Here is a 21,626-nt window from a genome sequence, read left to right on the forward strand (position 1 = left end):
AAAAAAAAAAAAAAAAAAAAACTTAGAGAAAAGCAAGTGAGTCAAAGACTAACAAGCACCAATGGAGCCGTACCTTGTGATGACGTGCAAAAACTGTGGCGTGAGAACTGCTTGCTGAGACTTCTCAGGATACCAATAGACTGACAATAACTCAACAGATTTCACAACCATGTATAGATAGCCCACATGAGGTAATGAGAAGAAACAGAAGAGACTCAGCAGCTCTTTTTCCTGAGATGAACCTTTTCCATCAGGAGGTAAACCTGCATTGGAAAAATGCAAGAGAGACATGCAATGGAGCCAGAAAATAAAAGGAGAGAATCAATATTGTGATTTTCCCATTCAAACTACAGTTTTGATGAGACTAGACTCTATCAGAGACTACAAGGTACGAAGGGGAAGTAGTCAGTAAGAAATGTAAAAAGGAGGAAGTAATTAGGAAAACACCATTTTGCAACAAGTGAACTAAGTTACACTCATTGATGGCTTTAATACTGCAGTGTCCACCAGGAAACATGATGGGGGAAGCTTTGTTAACCAATCACCTCTAAGAAGTAAAACCTAATTTAGGCGTGGCTACCTGGAGTTCAGGAATAAAAACTGGGATGGACTAGGTGCTCACTCTCTTTGAGTGACTGCTGCAGGACACAGCAGAGCTTGGACTTCCTATTCTTGTGGTGTGAGTTTCCCCTTAAAATAAGTAAAAATATAATTATTTATCTTCAAGCTGGTCTGGATATTTCACGAATCAAGTTAACATTTACCAAAGCGCTTTTCAAGAGACAGCAAAACTACTTGCACAATAATAATATCCTGATCAAGCCTAAATCTCCATCAACATGGTCAGTAAAACACAATTATTCGACATTTGTAACTTAAAGTTTTCTAGCATTTCCAAAAAGAAAAAAGAAACAGGACTACTATCTATTAATTTAGCATATGTAAAACACTGCCATTTCAACAAACAATAAACAAAAAACAAAAGTTTTGTATATTGTTACTAAACATTCAAAATCTAGTCTGTGTTTTATATTTATAATATATCTCAGTTTCTATTAGCTATATTTCAAATGCTTAAGGGCAACTTATAGCTAATAATGTACTGAAAAGCATGAATTAAGATCTAATAACTAACTCACTTAAGAAAGTGGGTACAACAGGAACCTGATAAATGATACTGTGAAGAGTCCAATCAGCAAAATTCAGATTAGAGGAAGCTTTGCAGTAAATGTCCAATTTCATGCTACAGAAATACAAAAATAGAAAGAGAAGGCTGATCCCATATAAGACACAGAAATCAATCAAGATGTATAAATCTAACCTGTTTATGTACTTCATTCAAACAAATGAACTTTTTCCTTTACAGGAAAAAATCTTTAGAAGATGAGGAAAGTGTGTACCCTGAAAAGAGACCTGATGACATTGTAAAATTTTTACATAAGAAATATTTTGAATTTGTTAAAATAAAACATACTCAGATCCTGTTTAGAGAAATATTAATAGAGAAAAGGTATAGGTGTTAAAATACTCATCAAAATAAACAAGAATGGACCGGGATATTGCCACGTGTAAGTTGTAGCCTGGGATATAGTGGTTTATGGTACCATTTTCTCACTATCAAAATAAGTTTCATATTTTTATAATCAAAGTTTTTTTCTAAAGTCTTCTTCCTCCTTCTATGATACCCATTGATACTGAAAGTCCAATTCTGCACTTTCTACACCTAGCCCAAAATCATCTCCATTTCTTCTTTCTGTTATGCATATGAGCTCTAGTTGAACAGAACTAATCTCTACATACATGACAATGTTACAATTACTATGTTGCTTCCTCTTATAAAATACCTTACCCAATTCTTCAGCTTCTAAAACACCTACTCACCTAGGACCCAGTTCAAATATAAACCACACATCTACAGTCCTTTTTCCATACAATAAATACTCCCTAGGAGCCTGCTGCAGTATTGTCACTCAAGGTTCTACAACGATGGCAATGCACAAAGCAAGGTAACTTATTTCACAGAGCCCTCACGTTCTAATGATAGGAGCTGGGACAGGTGAAATTACTGGGCACAAGTGAGAAGGAAGCAAGGAGCATGCAATAAACCCCCTTAGGTTATTAGAGGGGGCGTTACAGGCCTGGGGAAATCAATGTGCAAGATGGCAATCCAGCTTTTAATAGCTGCCTAGCACAGGCACACAGGGGGTTGACATGGCTACGCCATACGCAGATGATAGGGTTCACGCATGTGTACAAGGGCTTATCTGAGTCATACATGGATGATGCAACCATGCATACACACATGTAATCCACAGTATGTGGGTCATGTGGGGCCCTTTAACATCCCACAGCATGTGGGAGCCATTAGGCACTTCTGTCCGAGTGATTGTCTGCACCTGCATGACCTCTAGAACCTGGAAGTATCAGCATTATGTGGTTGAAATCATTATATTCCACTTTTTTGTTTATTATAATAATTTGGGGAGTTTAATGGGTGGCAATGGGGTGTTGTCTCCTGTGACTGCTTCCTGCTGATTTTGTGAGCATAGGAGAGTTGAGATGCTTGACCATGTCTTGGGGTAGCTGATTACTTTTGTGTTTTTCCCGGCTCTGCAGAACGGGATGGCTGGCAGCTTGGACCTTGCAAGATGCTGAAAAGGCAGAACATTATGTCTGGAAAAAATTTTAGATCCTGGTGATTAAGGGAGGAGAGTCCCAAGATGGAAGATACAGGGTTGGGGGGTGGAGAAGGAAATTTTTCAGGGGTTCATGAGACCAGGAATGTTAAGGGAAGAATTAAATGATACTTATTCTGGGCGAGTCTGGTACATTTAGATAGGTCCTTTTGGCTCCCTGGAGCTGTGTGGAGAAGTGAGTGTCAGGGTCAGTCCAGGTGAAGGCAAAGATATTTTGAGATTCAGAGCTGAGAGAAATAGAGAAAAAGGCATCCTTGAGACCTAGAACTGAGAAGTGGTTCCTGGGGGGATAGTGGAAAGGAGTGTGTAAGGGTTAGGCACTACAGGATGAAGAGGGACCACCACGGAGTTAATGAGCCAGAGGTCTTGAACCAGGTAATAGGTTCCCTTAGGTTTTATAACAGCAAGTGTAGGAGTGTTAAAGGGAGAAGAGGTGGAGCGAAATAGCTTTTTTCTTAGAAGATCAGAGTGCCCTAAGTGCCCTAAGGCTCTGGAGAGAGAAGGGAACTGAGCTTGGATAATGTACTTACTAGGATCTTGTAATTGGATAATGATGGGGGAATGGTGCTTAGCAACAGAAGGGGTTGGGGTGTCCCAGACTTGGGGGTGCACCTGAGAGGCTTGTAAAGGAAAAGACAAATTGGGACTGGGAGGTTGGGAAGAATAAGGAGGAGGAGGAGGAGGAGGGGAGTTACTGGTGAGTCTGAAGTAAGGTGAATGGAAGGAGCAAATGAAATGGATGCTCCTACTTTTGCTAAAAGATCTCTTCCCATAAGAGGTACTGGGCAGGTTGACAGGAATAAAAATGAATGAGTGAGATAAATACCCCTAAAAACACAGTTAAGTGATGGGGTCTTCTGAGGTAGATAAGGCTGTCCCCCTACCCAACAATAGGGAAACTAGAAGGAGAGATAGGCCCCCAGAATTCCCTCAATACCGAGTATGTAGCTCTGGTGTTTAAGAGAAAGAAGATTGACCATCCTGATACCCATGGCTCCCTGTTACAGATGACGGTTGTGGTTGGGACAAAGGAGCCTGGGCAGCCTCACTCATCTATGGCCAGATTGATTGATTGATTGATTGATTGATTGATTGATTGATTTATTTTGGTTTTTTGAGACAGGGTTTCTCTGTGGCTTTGGAGCCTGTCCTGGCACTAGCTCTGTAGACCAGGCTGGTCTCGAACTCACAGAGATCCACCTGCCTCTGCCTCCCAAGTGCTGGGATTAAAGGCGTGCGCCACCTCTATGGCCAGATTTAGAAGGTCAACTTGTGAATTTTCTGGGTTTGCTGTCTCCATGCCACTATGTGCATGAGGCTAATTGACTGCCCAATATCCTTCCCTATGGCATCTTGGACAAGGTCTCGTGAGACCAAGATGAGGGTTAGGGCATGCTCAGGCCCAGTGACCAGTTCTACCACATTTGAAAAATGGGTCTGGCGGTTCTTGACTCCCAGGGGGCAAGGGAACATCACAGATAGCATCAATTAGGCAATCTGCCACCTCAGCTGGTGGGAGGGCCATGGCTAGCATGTGACAGTGATTGCTCACATGGTACACCTTAAAAGCCAACTCTAAGATTTCTGCCTGCAGGGTCAAGGGGCCTTTCTCCAAAAGTCTAAGTTTAGCTTCAATGTCAGGGTAGCACTGAGGGGAAAAAATTGAGTCATGAGTAACTGTCTGCCTTCCGTGCTTTCTGGATCTAAGTTGTATTGTAACAGAGCTTTAGTGGGGTGTTCCAAAAATGCAGAAGGATTTTCCTTCGTATCTTTTATGACCTCTGAGAGCTTAATTATAGTTTACTGATCTGAGGGCAGCCTTGCAGAGACCAGCCAGGAGGCAAGTCAAAAACTGGTCCCTAGCTAAAATTCCTAAGGTTCCTGCTCAGGGACCACCTCTGCCCCCAGAGGGAGTGTTGCATGTGTGTGGTGAATCTCCTCTGCATGTAGTCTGGCCTGCTCCCAAACTCGCCTGTGCTCCTCAGGAAGTAGGTTATTAGATAGGATCATATAGTTATCATGAAAGGCGAGATTATAAGACTGGGTAATATATTGAAATTGCTTTATAAAAGTGGTAGAACTAGATGTATAGGACCATAGTTTTTGTTCTATATGGGAGAGTTCTGAGAGGGAGACAGGAACGTGTACCCTAATCAATCACCTCTCACAACGGAAGAACTGCAGCCAGCTTGGCTTGGTCAGGGCTGGGTTCCATAGCAGCGTGTGAGCATGTGAGAGGAGGGGTAAACGTGGGTGCCAGAGCTGGGCGGCTGTTGCAGCTAGGCACTAAGAGGAAGAATGATCCAGTGGGGCTGATGGCGTAGTTATTGGGGGGAGAGAGAGAGCTGAAGAGCGAGTGAAGGGAGGTGGCAAAGCAGAGGGAAGTAAAGGAGTGTAAGTATCTGTCTGTTGAGGTGGGGAAGGTGTGGATTCCTTAGGGGGTCCAGAGCAGTAGCTGAAGGAACGGGAGTAGCTGCCCTCTGATGTAAAAAAGACGGGAGTTTGTTAGCTGGGTCCAGAGCAGAAGTGGAAGTTTCTTCCGATGCAGACAGCATAGCCAGGAACATGTAAGCAGGCAAAGAACTTGCAAGGACAGAGAAGGCTTAGGGTTAGAGCTTAGACAGTAAAAGGCTTGGAAATAAAGACTCCTTCCATTTGCCTGTGCACTGACAATAGTTAGAAAGCCCCCTCTCCCCTGTAAGATATTGAGATCAAAGGTGCCATTAGGTGGCCACTTTAGATTGTTATCTAAATTGTAACGAGGCCATTTTTTTTTAGAAAAAAGATGGACAAGTGTGGGTGTCTGTCAGTAGGACATTAAGGCTTGAGGCTTAAAGGCCTCTAAAAGGCATTCCAGGGGGCTAGCTGGATTGGTAACTTAGATGGCTTGCTATCCATAGCTGAAACCACAAAAACCTATAAAACAACGACACCACAAGGCTTATAATGGGACGTCTCCCCCTATAGGCGGGGTGTAAATCGGTGGCAAAAACCACAGGTCCTGTAGGAGAGCATCCTCTGCCTACAGGTGAGGTGCTACAGCCTGATTGGATCTGGTCAGGGCAACTCAGAAGCCAGAGAGGCCAGAGGCTGCACTTAGCGGCCTTTAATGGTGTGGGGGGAAAAAGATAAGAAAAAGAAGAATCTAGGGACCCTGGGTCCCCAGTCGCAGGAGGACTGACCCTGAATGGTCCAAACATGATTTTAGCTAAGGGATGCAATCCAGAGATGAATGTTAGTGAAGGGCTCAACTGCAGCCTTAAAGACCATGGTTGGGGGCTGTCCCCCCATTTCTAGGAACACCAGAAGATTTCCAGGAGCTCAATGGTCAATTCCTCTGGTTCAAAGAAACAGTTAAGCTGACCAGAATGGGGAAAGCTCACCACTTGAAGTCGGTGGTGTGCAGAGAAATCACACTCAAGCAAATGGAACACATGGTCGCTGTGAAAAAAATACCCAGTTCTGGATGCTGAGCACGGGAGAGGGGCTTGGACTCACAGCACTCTGGCCCGAGTGAGAAGGAAACATGGAACATGCAACAAACCCGCTTAGGAGTTTACTAGAGGGGCGTTACAGGCCTGGGGAAGTCAGTGTGCAGAGAGAGAGGAAGATGGCGAGTCCAGCTTTTAAAAGCTGCCTAATGCCTGCGCACAGGGGGGTTGACGTGGCTACGTCATACGCAGATGATGAGGTTCACGCATGAGTGCAAGGGCTTAACTGAGTTATACATGGATGATGTAACCGTACATGCGCACAAGGGCTTAGCTGAATCATAAGTGGATGATGCAATCCATAGCACGTGGGTCATATGGGGCCCTTTAGCATCCCCAGGGGCCATTAGGCACTTCTGTCAGAAGGCTTGTCTGCACCTACATGACCTCTAGAACCCAGAAGTAACAGCCTCATGAGGCTGAAATCATTATAACAGAGAACAAACAAGTAAACTAAAGTGAAGAGAGATTTTTGGATGGAGAGAGCCAAGGGTCTGAGTGATAGCTCAGCAGTTAAGAGCTCTTGATGTTCTTACAGATGGCCTGAGTTCAGCTCCAAGCAACAAAGTTGGGTGGCTCCTAACCACCTGTGACATCTTCATTGGCCTCTGGCAGTACTACACTCACATGCACAAGCCCACATTCAGACACACACACACACACACACACAAAATTAAAATAACAGTAACTCAAACTGAGAAAACCAGAGAGAAATCCTCTGTGATAAGGTGACATTTGAGCTGTGCAATAAATGATGAAAATACACCACTCACATGGGATCAGAATAAAGCATATTCTAGGTCTAGGTAGAAGAAATAATAGATTTTACAGAAAAGGATGTTTGGCATATCTGAGGAAGGCAGAAAGGCTACTGTTGATGGAGAACAGTAAGCAGGTCAGGCTGAGACAAAATGAATCCAGAGGTAGGTAACATTGGCAATGGAATAATTGGACTTTTTGTTCCAGCTGTTATGGGAAGTTCACTAAATGAAAGAGTTGACCCTCTGCCTGGCTACTGGTCCTGTCTGATCTCCAGCCGTGTATCACATCCCCCTTTCCTTTACCCTGGTTCTGTCTGATCTCCAGCCATGTATCACATCCCCCTTTCCTTTACTCTGGTCCTGTCTGATCTCCAGCCATGTATCACATCCCCCTTTCCTTTACTCTGCTTTGTTCTTGGCTCTTTCAGTTCCTCAAATAGACTCTCTGCCAAGCTTTGGGGCTTCCTCTACTTAGAATATTCTCTTCTCCTCCCTTTGCTGAACCAAGACTCAGGAAGCACTTTCTTAGACACCAGCGAAAGTCTTTTACTACAGGCTTTGGCTACCAGGTTCCCTTCCCACAGTGTCTAACAATTTTAGTGTCTAATTTTATCAGAGGGCTCAGTTCCAAGAAGGCTGAATGGAATTGGCAGAGGAAAGGAGGAGGGAGACACAATCTGAGGGTAAATTGAGATGGCTGCCAGCAGTGTTTATTGAAAAAAGAATACCTTTTGTACCTAATAGTTTAGCCACAGGAAAGACGGAAAGCAGACTCAATGATTCAGGGACAGAAAGCCACCAATACCTTTAGAGCATTTTTCCTGGGACAAAAGCTAGTATCTAAATGTCTATTGTTCTTCAAGGCTCAGTAACTCTACCAGGAATCCTCAGCAAGGAAGGGCAACAAATTCATCCACCCAGAGATAAGGAGAATGACTGCTTTAACCAAATCAGAACATTCCTCAAGGTCCAGAGGAAGTGGAGACCCTGATCCAAAAGCCTGACCTCAGGAAAAGGACTTCCTCTGGGAACCAGACACTCCACAATAATTTAAGAGTATTTTCATTCCTCAAGGGGATAAGCACTAAGTTGTTTCCCAATTGTGTCCCTTTGTGTCTTAGTTTTATTGTGTGAGCCTGTTCCCCACATAAAGTCCAAAAGTGGAAGGTCCTGAGAGATTGCTCTTTTCCCATTATACCTCAGGACTGAGCTCTTGCCCTTAATGGCCTCAGGCTCTGGATCTGGATTTTAGGTGTTTCATACTTGGAATCAGGAGTGTCTAGTAAATCTCTAATTTTTCTGTTCTTGGTGTAATTAGAAGGGCACAATGGGATTCATTGTTCTTTGGTGACAGGAACTTTTTTTTCCCAAAGATTTATTTTGTTTAAAGAGTCTGCTGTTTTATACATGTTTGTCCTTCAAAGCTCTCATAAAATTTTCCAAGGCATAAGGAAACTCTTAGAATACTGAGAACCATTAAAAATGAAAGTAAAAAGGTGCTGGAGAAGTGTGGTCTGCAATGTCAAAATGCTGAAACTTTGTCAAGCAGCAGTGGTGGTCATGTGGTCCACACCACAATGTTATCAGTATTTGATGAGTATCTGCTTTTACCATTAGATAACTAATTTCATAAGTGCAAGCACGTTGCCTACTTTTGTCTAGTACTCAGATCAACAAAAGTAGCTACTCAATGCTTACTTAAAAAAAAAACTCATAAAGACATTGGATTACAGCAACATTTATATTTTTTCAAAAACCATCTGAAGATGCTGAGCAAGTGCAGAGCCTCTGGTATCAATCTTGTTGCTCACTAGAAAAAGTTTTGGGTGCCAGAGTCCAAAACAGTCCAATTAAGTCAGAATGATAATCACCAGCATTATTTTAACAGGGGGTCTTATATAGCCCCACGCTAGCCTAGAACTCAGTAGCCAGGTGGATGACCTTGAACTTCTGACCTTCCCTGCCTCAACCTCCCAAGTGCTGACATCGGGTGTGTATACCACCACGCCCTGTTTATTCAGTGCTAGGAATCAAATCCAGATTTTATTCATGCTAGAAAAGCACTTGGTCAACTGAGCTATATCACCCATACCAGTATTTTAAATATAAGTAATTACAATGTACAGCAGTGTCGAAAACTAGTACTCTGAATGAGTTTCCACTCAGACCAGGTTTTCCCACTTTGCTTACAACACCAACGCCATCCTACAAAAGTCTGTGCCGTACTCAGCTGGAACCTAGATAAGACGTGTCCTCCAACGTGCTCACAAATTTCTTTTACTGGGTCCACAGACTATTCAAAACCAAAACAAACAATCAAAGAAACAAAAGAACAAAGTTTTTTCTGGTCACACCCTCCTAGTGTCTTCACTTCTCTTCACCAATAAAATTTTGCTTTCCCCAGGAAGTCTCAGCAGAAGAAGCAAATCTAATGTCTTCACACTGAACTTCCCCAAGCCCAGGCCCTTGTCAAACCTCTCTGCACTCAGCCATACTTACCTGTTTGGTGAATAGGTAGCAGCTGAAGCGAATGTAACTTGATGTTATCAGACAAGACATAGAATGAAATATCAGGAGCAAAACGTCTGTGGGTTTAAGAAGAAAAAGAGGAGAGATCTAATTTCTATACACTTTAAGCAGGTACGTAAATATTAAATGCTGGTGAATAAAAGTTGTTCTCATACCTATATAGCAGGTGCTGAACATTTGAATATTTTGCTTTTTCATCTGCTAATCCTGTGGACTCCAGTTTAACAGATATTCCAGACTGTTCACACTTTTCACCAAGAAGCTCCATGGGTTTTAGGCAGATGACAAAATCTGATTCAAGCTGTGAAGTTTCATTACTGACATCTTAAAAAATAACATTTTAGAGTTTAACAACTATAAGTACTACCAGTCACCTGAATGAATATTAGACATGGCATGTGCCTTATGTTTCTACTGCTGTGATAAAACATTACCACCAAAAGTCACTTGGATAGGAAAGGGTGTATTGTAGTTTATAACTCAGACCATACTCCACCCCTGCTGGAGTCAGGGCAGGAACTCAGGGTAGCAGCTGATTCAGATGCTATGGAAGGGTGCTGCTGACTGGCTTGCTCCCCATGGTTTTCTCAGTCTGCTTTCTTACACACCCCACTACCACCTGCTCACAGGTGGCACCACCCACAATGGCTAGACCCTCTCGCATCAATAATTTATCAATAATGCCCCCCCCCCCTGAGAGGTTTGCCTACAAGTCAGTCTTGTGGAGACATCATTTCACTAAAGCTCACTCTTTAAAAATTCTAGCATGAGTCAAGTTGGGGAACAACAACAACAACAAAAAAAAAATGGCAACCAAAGCAAAGATATCTAATGTCATTTAATATCAAATACAAGACAAAAATTAGAAACTCATGTAGGCCAGGTATAGGGACTCACACAACTATAATGCCTATACTCAGGAGCCTGAGACAGGAGGATTCCTGATTTGAGGCAAGCCTGAACCAAGTGAGTTCCAGGTCAGTTGGAAACATATGGAGATGCTGTCTCAAAAAAAAAAAAAATGTTCTTAGAAACCCTCATCTAATACAGTTGCTCCATTACAGACATATAACAAATACATGTAGAAACAAAATAAGCTATGAATAGTCACAAACCCAAAGCAATGTAATAAGAACACCCAAACCTGTTAGAAAAGTGGCAAACCATAGACACTGGGGTTCTTTAGAAAGTCAAAGTCATCATTTACCTTCTGTCTGTTGCAATTGGTTGTTGGTTTTTTGTGGGTGGTGTTTAACTTTCTCTCCATTTGTAGGGTCTGACTCCAGTTTCAGGATTAAGACTTCTAAGTCAGACATGACAGCGACATATCCAACACAAACAGAAATTTCAACAGGAGTGATATTATCTATGTGTATAATTAATGAACGTTCAAAGTCCCACATTGAGAATTCCTCATTAATGATCCAATACTTCAAAGTAAATAAGACTAACTTATTTGTGCAGCCAACAAGTAGATCTCCCTTCATAGGACAACATGAAATGCATAAAGGGTCCTCAGACAGTGGAATTTCAATTATAGACATCTGGTCTCTAAAGCTTTCACAGAAGGGCGCCTCCACATTGTGCCCGACCATTCGAATGCAGACACGGGAGTTTTCAGTCCTCTTACTCCTCCAATTCATGTAAGCACGCAGGAAGGTAGCTTTGTTTTTCTCTTCAATTGCTACCAGATAGTCTCCTAAAAAGGAATCAAGATTGCATTTGAATTAGAATTTGAAATTCCACTGCTTAATTTGCTGCCTGAAAATGGAATGCATAACATAACACAACACGTGGATCACCGACTGGAAGGACCAGAGATACCCTCTAAGGAACAGAGATATGTGTTACGTTACATCAGTCACTCAAGTTCATCCTCTTGCTGCAGTTGGAAGCTCTATTGTCACAGCTGCAGCAATATTCATGTAGCTTAGAAAATTCAGGTTTTAAAAGAATTAAGGGACTCTTGAGTTTAACAGAATTTACATTTGACATTTCCTTCCCTTTCTAGAGAAGTCACAACTCAGAAAAGTAAGAAAACTAGAGATACCAAATAAAATATAAAGCCAAGTCAATATTCCTTTAACTATTGATTATATGGGATAATTTTAACTGTAAAACTGGTTAAGTACAAAATGAATGCATGTTACCCTCCCCCATCAGTTTCACCCTTAAGGACTAACGTTCACAGTCTGGTGTGTGACCTTCCAAATACTTTCTTATAAACATGGATTACAACAAGGCTTTTTGTCTTTTTCATACATCACAACAATCTATTTAACAATATGCCATTTTTAAATTCATGTTTAACTTAATAATCACATTTTTTGTAACAATACCTGCTTTATGAATTAACAACCTCAAGCATATAGGTTAGCAAGTTTCTTTAAGGAAAAAGGTTCAAGTAACTACACAGCGTAAACATAAAATAGAAATCACCTTCAATTATTTAAACAATAAATATATCTTTTCCCCCATGGTGATACACAGCTATCCACCACCCACCATCCCAACATAACATACAGACATGTGGATATCTATAAAATATGTTATAAACACATGTGCCATAAATATTTATTAGTTCACCTATTAATGTAGGGGGATTACCACTATATTTCATAACAAATAAGCCTATATGTATATAATTTGTTTTTTGTCGGAAATTTATGTTTGGCTACAGACCAAGAGTATTTTAAGTTTTATTAGAAACTGTCAAGTTACCACCATAATTAGATAATGGAAGTTCACACTGCCAGCAAAGGTATTTACACATGCCTGTTTCCTACCATCTCACGGTAAATAGGATATATCCAGTCTCACTTCGGACTCACTACATAGACCAGGATGTCCTCAGACTTGCCATGATCCTCCTGCCCTGGCCTTCTGAGTGCTTATGCCATCATACCCACCTACTTTGTGGTAATTTTAAAGTAAGGAACTATACTATGGGATTTGAGTATATCACTGTGACTTTAATTTGCATTTCTCTGATGATTCGTGATGTAGAGCCTCTTTTGTGTGCTTTTGGACATTTGCATGCTTTCTTCAGAGAACTGTATATTCCAGTCCTTTGCTGTATATGCACTGCTAGGGATCAAACCCAGCACCTCATGTGTGCTAGGCAAGTGCTCTGTCAGTTGGCTATATACTCCAGTTCTGTTTGCTCATTACAAAAATAAATTAATGTGTTTTCCTCTCACCAAGTTAGTTTATTATATATTTTAGACCTGTCTTTTATCAAATATATGATTTACAAATATTTTTTAAATCCTTAGGATATCTCTTTCCATATATTGGTAGAATAGATACACAAAAATCTTTAATTTTGATGATGTCCAATTCAAAATTATTCTTTGGTTGCCTATAATTTTTTATATCACATTTAAGTTAGAAAATGACATTTAAAAATAAGGACATTTGTTTAGTTACAATAAAAATCTTTTAACTCATATACACTATAAATATATAATGTCCACATATGAAATGAGGTGACTGTAAGTTGTAGGTCAAGTCCATATTGTATGATTTCAGATTGATGACTGGTTCTGTAAATGCTACCATAGCACTTGCTAAACAGGCCTCCTTAACAAGCCTCATTAGCCAACCTATAATGTTCTCTGTAAATCTTTACAAAAGCCCTTCAGGATAAATATCTTTCTTCCAGTTTTGTAATTCAGCACTCTGATGCTCAGAGTATTATTAACAACAACTTGCCTAAGGCAACAGTCGACAAATGATGGGCCATCATTTAGTCCAAAGACTTATGCTCATGCTGATAATGGTTCTACAAGGGTTCATATAACCTTTAAAGGGAGGGCCCAACCTAAAAAGAAATTATGTTCCTGGTACATCATTAAATATACAGGGTGAGGTGGGGGAGGGTCACTGGTTCAGTATACTTGTGCTAAAATGTTAAAGAATAACTTGTGTTGGTTCAATACATACAAGGGGAGTTGTGTGCTTTTCACTTTTTTGCCCCACCACCCACAAACACCTTATAAACACATGTCCCACAGCAGGGACTTCAACACTGCACTGTTCACTGGGTCTCTCTCTGCCTGTTGGTTATCCTTCCTCTTCATATCATAAATGCAGCCTAAATTCTATTTCCATTATCCCTGATGATGCTAAAAGTTCAAAACTTACCTTCTAAATTGTTACCTACTTTTTCCCTATTTGAGGTGGGAGTCCCCTCTCTATGCTGTCAATACCATTGGTTAATAAAGAAACTTCTTTGAGCCTATAGCAGAACAGGGCAGAACAGAGCAAGGGTGGGGTGAAGGGACTAAACTGAATGCTGGGAGAAAGAAGGCGGAGTCAGTGAGAAGCCATGTAGCCCTGTTGGAGCCAGATGGAACTTTAGCTGGTAAGCCACAGCCACATGGCGGTACACAGATTACTAGAAATGGGTTAAATTAAGATGTGTGGTTATTTCAGGAGTTTAGGTGACCAGAAAACAAACAAGTGGCCAAGCACCCTCATACAATACGTAATGTTCTTGTAATCATTCATCATTTCAACTTGATTGAACTAAGAAAGACCTTAGAACACACCTCTGGTTGTTTCTTATGAGGACATTTCCAAAAGTAACTAGATCATGAGCACTGCCCTAATGAATGAATGCATTAATCCACTGGTAAATTTAAAATCTGGAGATCTTAATATGGTGAGCGTAGAACTGTAGAAAGGAGTTTGGCTCAATAAAGGGGACATCTGGAAGGAAGATCACTGCTGAAGAGGAAGCTTCTAGAAACTCTGCTTTGCCCTAGTTCTTTCCTGTTACTGCTTCACTTTACTCTCTGGTCACCATGATGTGAGTTCTCCATAACACAGTAGACTCACACCTCTCAAACTATGAGCAACATAAATCTATATTCTTTCAAATTGTTTATGTCAATTATGTCAAACTTCAGGAACCCCAGGAGTGACTTACATAGTGTACACATTTTACAGAAGGAGAACAGCATTTAACTGATTAGGAAGTGCATCTGATTGTTTTAGCACCAAGTGTATGTTGGCGGGGTAGGGGGTGAAGCAAAACTGTCAAAAAGACATGATCTGATCACTCAATTGTATGGTGAAGGGGAAAGTTTGATTGACAATAAGAGAGAGAAAAGCTAGAAGATCTGAAAGAGTTGAGAGCAGAGAGAGAAAGAAGCAGATGACTGGACATGGCCAGGGCTATCTGCAAGAGAGAGAATAGCAGGGGATAGGAAAATAGAGAGAGTAGTGAGAATAGCAAGAGCAGAGAATAGTGAGAATAACCAGGTTCTAAGTAGGACGAGAGCAACTGTGGTGAGGGAAGCCTGAGCTGAAAGGAGCTTAGGTTAGAGAAGGAGGTGAAGAAGGCTAAGACGCTAGCATGGACTCTGAAATATGTAACGGGTACTTGTGAGTAGGGACTGAGGGAGCCAAGAGGCTAGCCTGGACCTTGATATGCTGACACATACCACAGGTAAATTGGAAAACCATAGATCCCTTTTGCTGGAGGTAAGGGAGATGACTCCTTTTGAACCGGCTTCACAAGTTCCTGAGGCATGTTAGCTTTTATCTCACTGCCAGAAATACCCCTATATACTCCTCATTTCTGCATATTTGGACAGCTTTTTAGAGTTTTGGAATTGGGCCTGACAGTAAGAAAAAGAAAATGCTTTGTGCTTGGGTAGAAGATCTATAAAACATTATAGTAAATATAAATATGGAAATTTTTCTGATTTTTGACAAGGGTAGATTTGCTACAGCAGAGGACACTGAGCACTAAGAATATAAATCCCCTGGTCCACGTACTGAGAATATGAACACAAAGCCAAAGGACAAGTCAAAGATAGGTTTTTCTGGACATAGGCACAGTCAGGAGTCAGTCTATTAATGTTTGGTCATGCATGGATTAAAAGAAGTTACACTCAAAGGTTCAACTGTGAACTGGAGCTACCTTTGAGTTATATGGGCCGTGACGCTAATACCATCCCACATGACTCCTAAAGTTCTTTTAGGCAGCCAACTTAATTATAAAAGCATTTCTGTTCTTCAAGGTTTCGTTAATGAGGTTATCACAGTTTAGTGCTAGCCTCCTGCAGTTGGAGTGGCTCAAGTCTTTAGTACACAGCTGGCCAAGCATTTGATATCTTCCAGAAAAACTTCACTGTGTTTCTGAAGGTGTGGTCCAGGAATGAGAACCTTCTTCTTTTTTTTTTATTCTTATAATTTATTCTAAATAGTTCTTAGGCAGAGCTACTGCAATGGAAGGAACCCAGGAATCAACACTAATGACAGGCAAGAAAACCACCCATCACCCATTGCTTCAAATTTTAGAATAAAACTCCCTTTAAAAGAGTAAGGCAAATTGTGTAAATATACAGCCCATGTCTTTGTTTTACACACACACACACACACACACACACACACACACACATACACACTTAAGAATTTGCAAAAGTCAAACCATCAATAAGTAATACATAGAAGGGCTGGCTATGATCTGGAATATTTTTTGAAGGAGAGCATACCGTGAACTCCAGGGTATCATTTTCCCTCTTCTTTCTTTTGTGTGAGGTTGGAGAATTTTTACATTCATATTTTTTTAAGGGTCTGGCATAAGTTGTACCCAGCTACAGGCCTTTAATTCAAGACGTCAGCATTTCCTTGCCCCTGCAGGCTGTGATGCCTATGTTGAGTGTTTTTTGTTTTGCTTCCAGACAAGATTATCTGTAGCTGAGGCTAGTCTGGAACTCACTAAAATAACAAAGGACTTCCTTAAACTTCTGATGCCCCACCTCCCCACCCCGCCTCCACCTCCCAGATGCTGAGATTACTAGTTGAACAACCTCAGAGAGGAAGCTTGGACCCAAGGCTTCAAGCAAACTAGGCAAGCACTCCACCAGGGCGCTCCTGCCTATCTGTGGTTGCTATGACAACTGCACAAAGCGCCTTCAGCACTTAGATGCCAGACCCGCAGCAGCCAGCGGAGAAGCTCTAGCCCCTTCCCCACCCAGAGCCCCGCCCCAAAGCCGCTCCTCACCGACTTCACTGTAGGCCATGCGCAACACCCTGCCCAGCGTGGAGAAGGCGCAGCGCAGCTGGCATGACTCTGCTCCCTGCACAGCGAACGCCTCCACCTTGCAGCCCGAAGCCACGAACAGCGCGTCCAGCCCGCCGCAGCATATCTGCTCCGGCTCCCGCTGGCAGGGGACTACCTGCTGCGACCCAAACGGGTGCAGGTTGTACAACTGCACCATCTTGGCAACTGAACAGCAGAGCGGCTTCCGCAAGCAAGCAAGCTGCTCCGGATCACGTGAGCGCTCTGCCCCCGCCCAGAGTTCGGCTTCTTAAAGAGGCTGTGCGGGTGGAGTTAGGTGCACAGCACTGGGCGGGTGCGATACATCGGGTTCTTCTCTTGAATTTTCACTTTACTGCTTCTGGCTGGACTGGTATCTGGAAGCTTGAATGTATTTTATTGGATCATGTGCTGGTTTGTGCCTGAATCAACTTCATGGTTTCACTCTTGTTTTCCCATAGCGTAGCATTTGAGTTTCTGAAGGATGGAGCTGCAAAACCTGAAGTAGGTATATGCCTCCAAACTTAGATTGAACACGCCAGAGTTGATCTGAAATACTGTAGATTTTACAATGGTTTTGTTGGAAAGGGCAAATCCTTTAAGATGCTTAACAAAAAAAGATATTATTGAATGAAAGAATCTGTGAACACTTTGCAGGCATTTGGCAAAACATTCCTCTAAATCGGCAGATAATAGAAGTGAAAGAGGAAAATGTCCCTGATGATCAGTCTAGTGTTCATAAATATACCCTGTATAGAAGAAACTTGCAGTCTGAATTCCTTTATTTTGGGAGATTTAATAAACCAGATAGTATAATAATTACAACAATTGTAGAAAATGTGTATGTATGCATGCATGTATGCACGTATGTGTGTATGTATGTATTGATTGACTTAGGGCTGCTCTTTTGACATTGGGAAAAAACTGAAAAGAGCAAACTTCGCTTCCCATGTTGAACACCTTCGTGATTATTTCAGGGCTAAGCAGCCGGGAACAAACAAGAGGCCTCCTCCTACAACACTGCATTTGCTGGAGAAACTGGGTGAATTATACAGGTATAAATAGTACACCAGGCTGACCATTGTTGTTGTTAACCCTTCTGGAGATTGCTACAAATCTGGATCTATTTCCTCAGCAGCCTAAGGAGGGTAGGCTCTGTAGATGGGACAGGCTATGCAGGAAGGGCAGGCTCTGTTGAGAGAGCAGGCTTTCTAGTGGGGGTAGGCTCTGTGGGAAGTGCAGGCCCTGGATCTTGGAGTTTTTATTCTCAATTCTCTGTGTGAGCCAAACTCCAGGATATCTAAGCTGCATAATGTATTGAGAATGAATGGCACAAAATGACATGTATTTCTATTTTTTTTTAGTACTACATATCCTAAAAGAACTTTCTGGAAATGTAGGAAAGGTGGGTGTGGTGGTACAGTCCATCTGTATAATCCCAGCATTCAGGACGGTTAATCTAGTGGATCAGTCTGGGCTACTAAGCAACACCTTAGAAACAAAAATGAAACATTAACTTCATTGTAGAAGTCTCCTTCCTGAAGACTTTCTCAAAGTGATGGATAGTTTCCACAACACTGAGCAGTACCAACAGGTCCATGAGAAGGAACCAGGGTGCCTGCAAAACTTCAAGCCCCAGAACTGAGGTTTCAGGTCTCCTTTATTCATAGATATGGAAACTGATGGTGTGTGAAGTAACTACAGCTTCAAAGGGCTCCTCTATTTCCCTCTCTATACTCTCTTCACCCATTTAGTTTTTACTCTGCTAATTGGCGCAGGAAAGTCAGTCTTCTAATTTTATTGTCCTTAGGATTTAGAGGCTGTTACATCCAAAACCAAAAACAAACAAACAAAAATTGGGGACAAATGGCCAGCTCTGGTACCTATTAGCATACCAAAGGGCATGCTGACCTCCAGGCTCCCTCAGCATTGCAAATATCTGTTACAAAAGAGTTTAGGCTGGCATCACGTCTCTTTAACTGGGCCCACATCTTACACTAAACCTCTCCAGCTCATAGGCTTCCCTTCCCCCAGTTTCTGATTCCAGTATAATCCTGACACTTCTGCTATGCACTTGTTGCTCTCTCTCTTTTGTCTTCCTTATCTCCACCCCCTTAGCCAAGTCTATTCTGCTGATTGTGTTCAGTGCATGACATTCTCTCCCTTACCTTGACTTTTATATACAATAGGAACCTTTCTTTTAACCATACCTCGAAGCAGCCCTGTTCTCACTTTATGTATCTGGTACTGAAACCTGGGATGGGGCATAAGTGGACCTCTTTCTAAGGGACCCAGTCTCCTAACTGAACCAAGTTGCTGATTTGACTCTCCTATGATATATATAACAACACACACATATATATCTTAGAAAGATACACACACATAAATCTTGCAACACACACGTGTGTGTGTGTGTGTGTGTGTGTATACACATACGTACAGATATAGATATAGGTATATATGTTGTAAGCCATGACTTCCCCACCATTATTCTGGGAATCTGAATTAGCTTAGGAACTTGCTGAGTCATCTTGGGTGCTGTTTCTTGAAAAGACTGTCTTTCCCGACCCTTGCTCTCTCCTCTTCTACAGGATGTGAGCCCAGAGCTGCCTGTTTTGTCTATTACTATAAAAGCCACATCCACCACTATGTTAGGATACTCCTTTCGCCCTCCTGGCCCCATCACATGGAAAAGGGATGTCTCTCCTCTGTGATTTGGGACATTTCTGACAGGTCTCTCAGTCTGCTTGGAGATGCTCTGGATTTGGAAAATCTGGTCATGAGGACCTTACCCTTCTCTCTCCTACTCTTCCTCCCCCTTTTTCTTCTCCCCACATGTTTTCAACCCATTTCTAGAACTCCCTTACCTCTCCAAAATAGCTGCCTACTCTGTCTCTTCCTGACACCCTCATGGGACTCTAAGTCCTACAGCTTCCTTATGTCTTTCTGGACCTATATGATATTGGAATCCTCACTCAGTTTTGTCTGCCACCCTTTTTCTTTTCCTCCTCAGTGTCAGAGATTTCATTAAATACTCACTATCTTACTGTTGATAAGAGGTTTCTGTACTGCCTGATTGGTTCAGCCCCAGAGAAACACACAGAGGTCTACATTAACTGGCTGGTCTATTAGCTCAGGCTTCTTATTAACTCTTACATCCTACATCCTACATTAACCCATAATTCCTGTCTGTGTCAGCCACATGGTTTGGTACCTTTTATCAGTGAGACATTCTCATCTTGCTTCCTCTGCATCTGGGTTATGACTGCAGACTGAGTCTTTCCTCTTCCCAGACTTCTCCTGTTCTTGTCACCCCACCTCTACTTCCTGCCTGGTTGCCCTGCCAATACTTCCTGCCTGGCTACTGACCAATCAGAATTTTATTAAAATAACACAAGTGATAGAATACAAGACCATTGTCCCACAGCATCTAACTACAAATGGCTTGGCCTCTGTACAGCTCAATGGCCACAGATGTCACACCCAATTTTCAAATTCTCACAGATTATAACAACTTCTGAAACCAAACAACTGCAGAGGGCATCTCCTCCTTGCTCATAACACCATATGGCAGATGAGGGTCCGGGTCACATCTCTTGAGTGCTGCAGCTGCTGAGAGGTAGATGAAGTTCTCTTGCTCTCATGACCTCAGGGTGAGCTCTTCCACCCTGCCACAGGTGGCAAGGGGCTAAGAAGGGAGGACATCTTTCCTTTGCCCTCAACACCACGTTGCAGACAAGGGACTTAGGGCCAGCTCTCCCATAATCACACCCTGCCAGCAATGTCAGCACTATGGTGCTACCCAGGTGAGGTACAGGGTATGCTCTCCTGTTGCGGCCTAAGGGCTCTGATAATTATTAAAATTCAATACTAATTAACCAAGAAGAAACTATAGTCAGCATTAATTTTCCATCACCTTTTTTATTCTTCCAGCATTTTCTCAAGGAATGTATGTATGTAAGAAAAAAGTTATAAATAACATTTTTTCTCTTTTCTTATTTTCAATGGTTCTCTTTCTGTATGTTTTTTGTGGGTATGTGAATGCATGTGTGATAGATATTTTGTTCATACATGCAGAGATATACATACTGAAGTTACAAGAAATTGTTGGGTGTCTTGCTCTATCACACTCTTCTGTATTTCCTTTAGATAATCTCAGCCCCAGAGAAAGCCACATATCTTATTTATTTTAGACATTTGGCAATAAATAGCATAATTAGAAAATTATATGGTAATTTGTAATGCATAGATTCAATAGAAACGCAAATATATTCATTTTCATATTGTAGACAAAGGCTGCTCATTTGTTTTCTGGCTGCTCAGACCTGAATAATCACATAGAAACTGTATTAATTACAATACTGTTCATCTTATTAGCTCAGACTTATGAACTAACTCTTACATCTTAAATTAAACCATTTCTATCAATCCATGTACTGTCACAAAGCTGTGGCTTATGTAGGTATGGTTCTGGTGTCTGTTTCCTTTGACAGCAACATGGCATCCCTTTGACTCTGCTTTCTTTATATATCTCTGTTCTGATTTCCCAGCTGCTCTACTCTGCTAAGACATTGGCCAAAACAGCTTTATTCATTATCCAATAAAAGCAACACATATACAGAAAGACATCTCACATTAGCATAAATTTGAGCAGTAGCTAAGGAAGCACTGTTGTGGACATTTTGAGTACAGTATTCAGATGAATCCTCAGGTGATAATGTTGTCTATAGATGAATGATGGCAGCCTCTTTGGCAAAAGAAGCTTTTATAGAGCTTCTTTTCTACATGATTACTTGAGTAAATACATTGGTTTTATGGCTGAAAAAATGATGCTGAAATTGACAGTTCGTTGCCTTTATTTGGGGGTTTATGTTTTTGTTTTAAGTAGAAAAAGATACTAAGTCTTGAGAGAATCATGTTATACAGAATTTTATCTTTTAGTTTATTGAGGATGGCTTTATTAATTTTACATATAAAATGTAATAAACTGTGATTGGTAATACATGCTACTGTGGAGGATGAGACTTCTGCCTCAGGGTCAAAGTTGACTTAGACTATGGATTTATTTTAAGGCAAAGCCTGGGCAACTTTTTTG

General features: G+C 41.6%; 1 protein-coding gene across 2 annotated transcripts in view; it reads right to left on the minus strand.

The window, feature by feature from the left end:
• The window catches only part of Hps3 (HPS3, biogenesis of lysosomal organelles complex 2 subunit 1), a 61,779-nt gene extending 45,014 nt beyond the window's left edge, over positions 1–16,765 (minus strand). For both annotated transcript variants that reach the window (XM_013347844.2, XM_013347842.2), the window contains exons 1-5: positions 16,496–16,765; positions 10,685–11,176; positions 9,633–9,801; positions 9,448–9,533; positions 74–263 (exon numbers count right to left, since the gene is read on the minus strand). In XM_013347844.2, the coding sequence (XP_013203298.1) occupies positions 74–263; positions 9,448–9,533; positions 9,633–9,801; positions 10,685–11,176; positions 16,496–16,712 (1,154 nt within the window). In that variant the 5' untranslated portion in view covers positions 16,713–16,765. The remainder of the gene's footprint in view (positions 1–73; positions 264–9,447; positions 9,534–9,632; positions 9,802–10,684; positions 11,177–16,495) is intronic.
• Between the last annotated feature and the right edge of the window lie 4,861 nt (positions 16,766–21,626).

The sequence above is a fragment of the Microtus ochrogaster genome, chromosome 1 (assembly GCF_000317375.1).
Source record: "Microtus ochrogaster isolate Prairie Vole_2 chromosome 1, MicOch1.0, whole genome shotgun sequence".
Classification (NCBI taxonomy): domain Eukaryota; kingdom Metazoa; phylum Chordata; class Mammalia; order Rodentia; family Cricetidae; genus Microtus; species Microtus ochrogaster.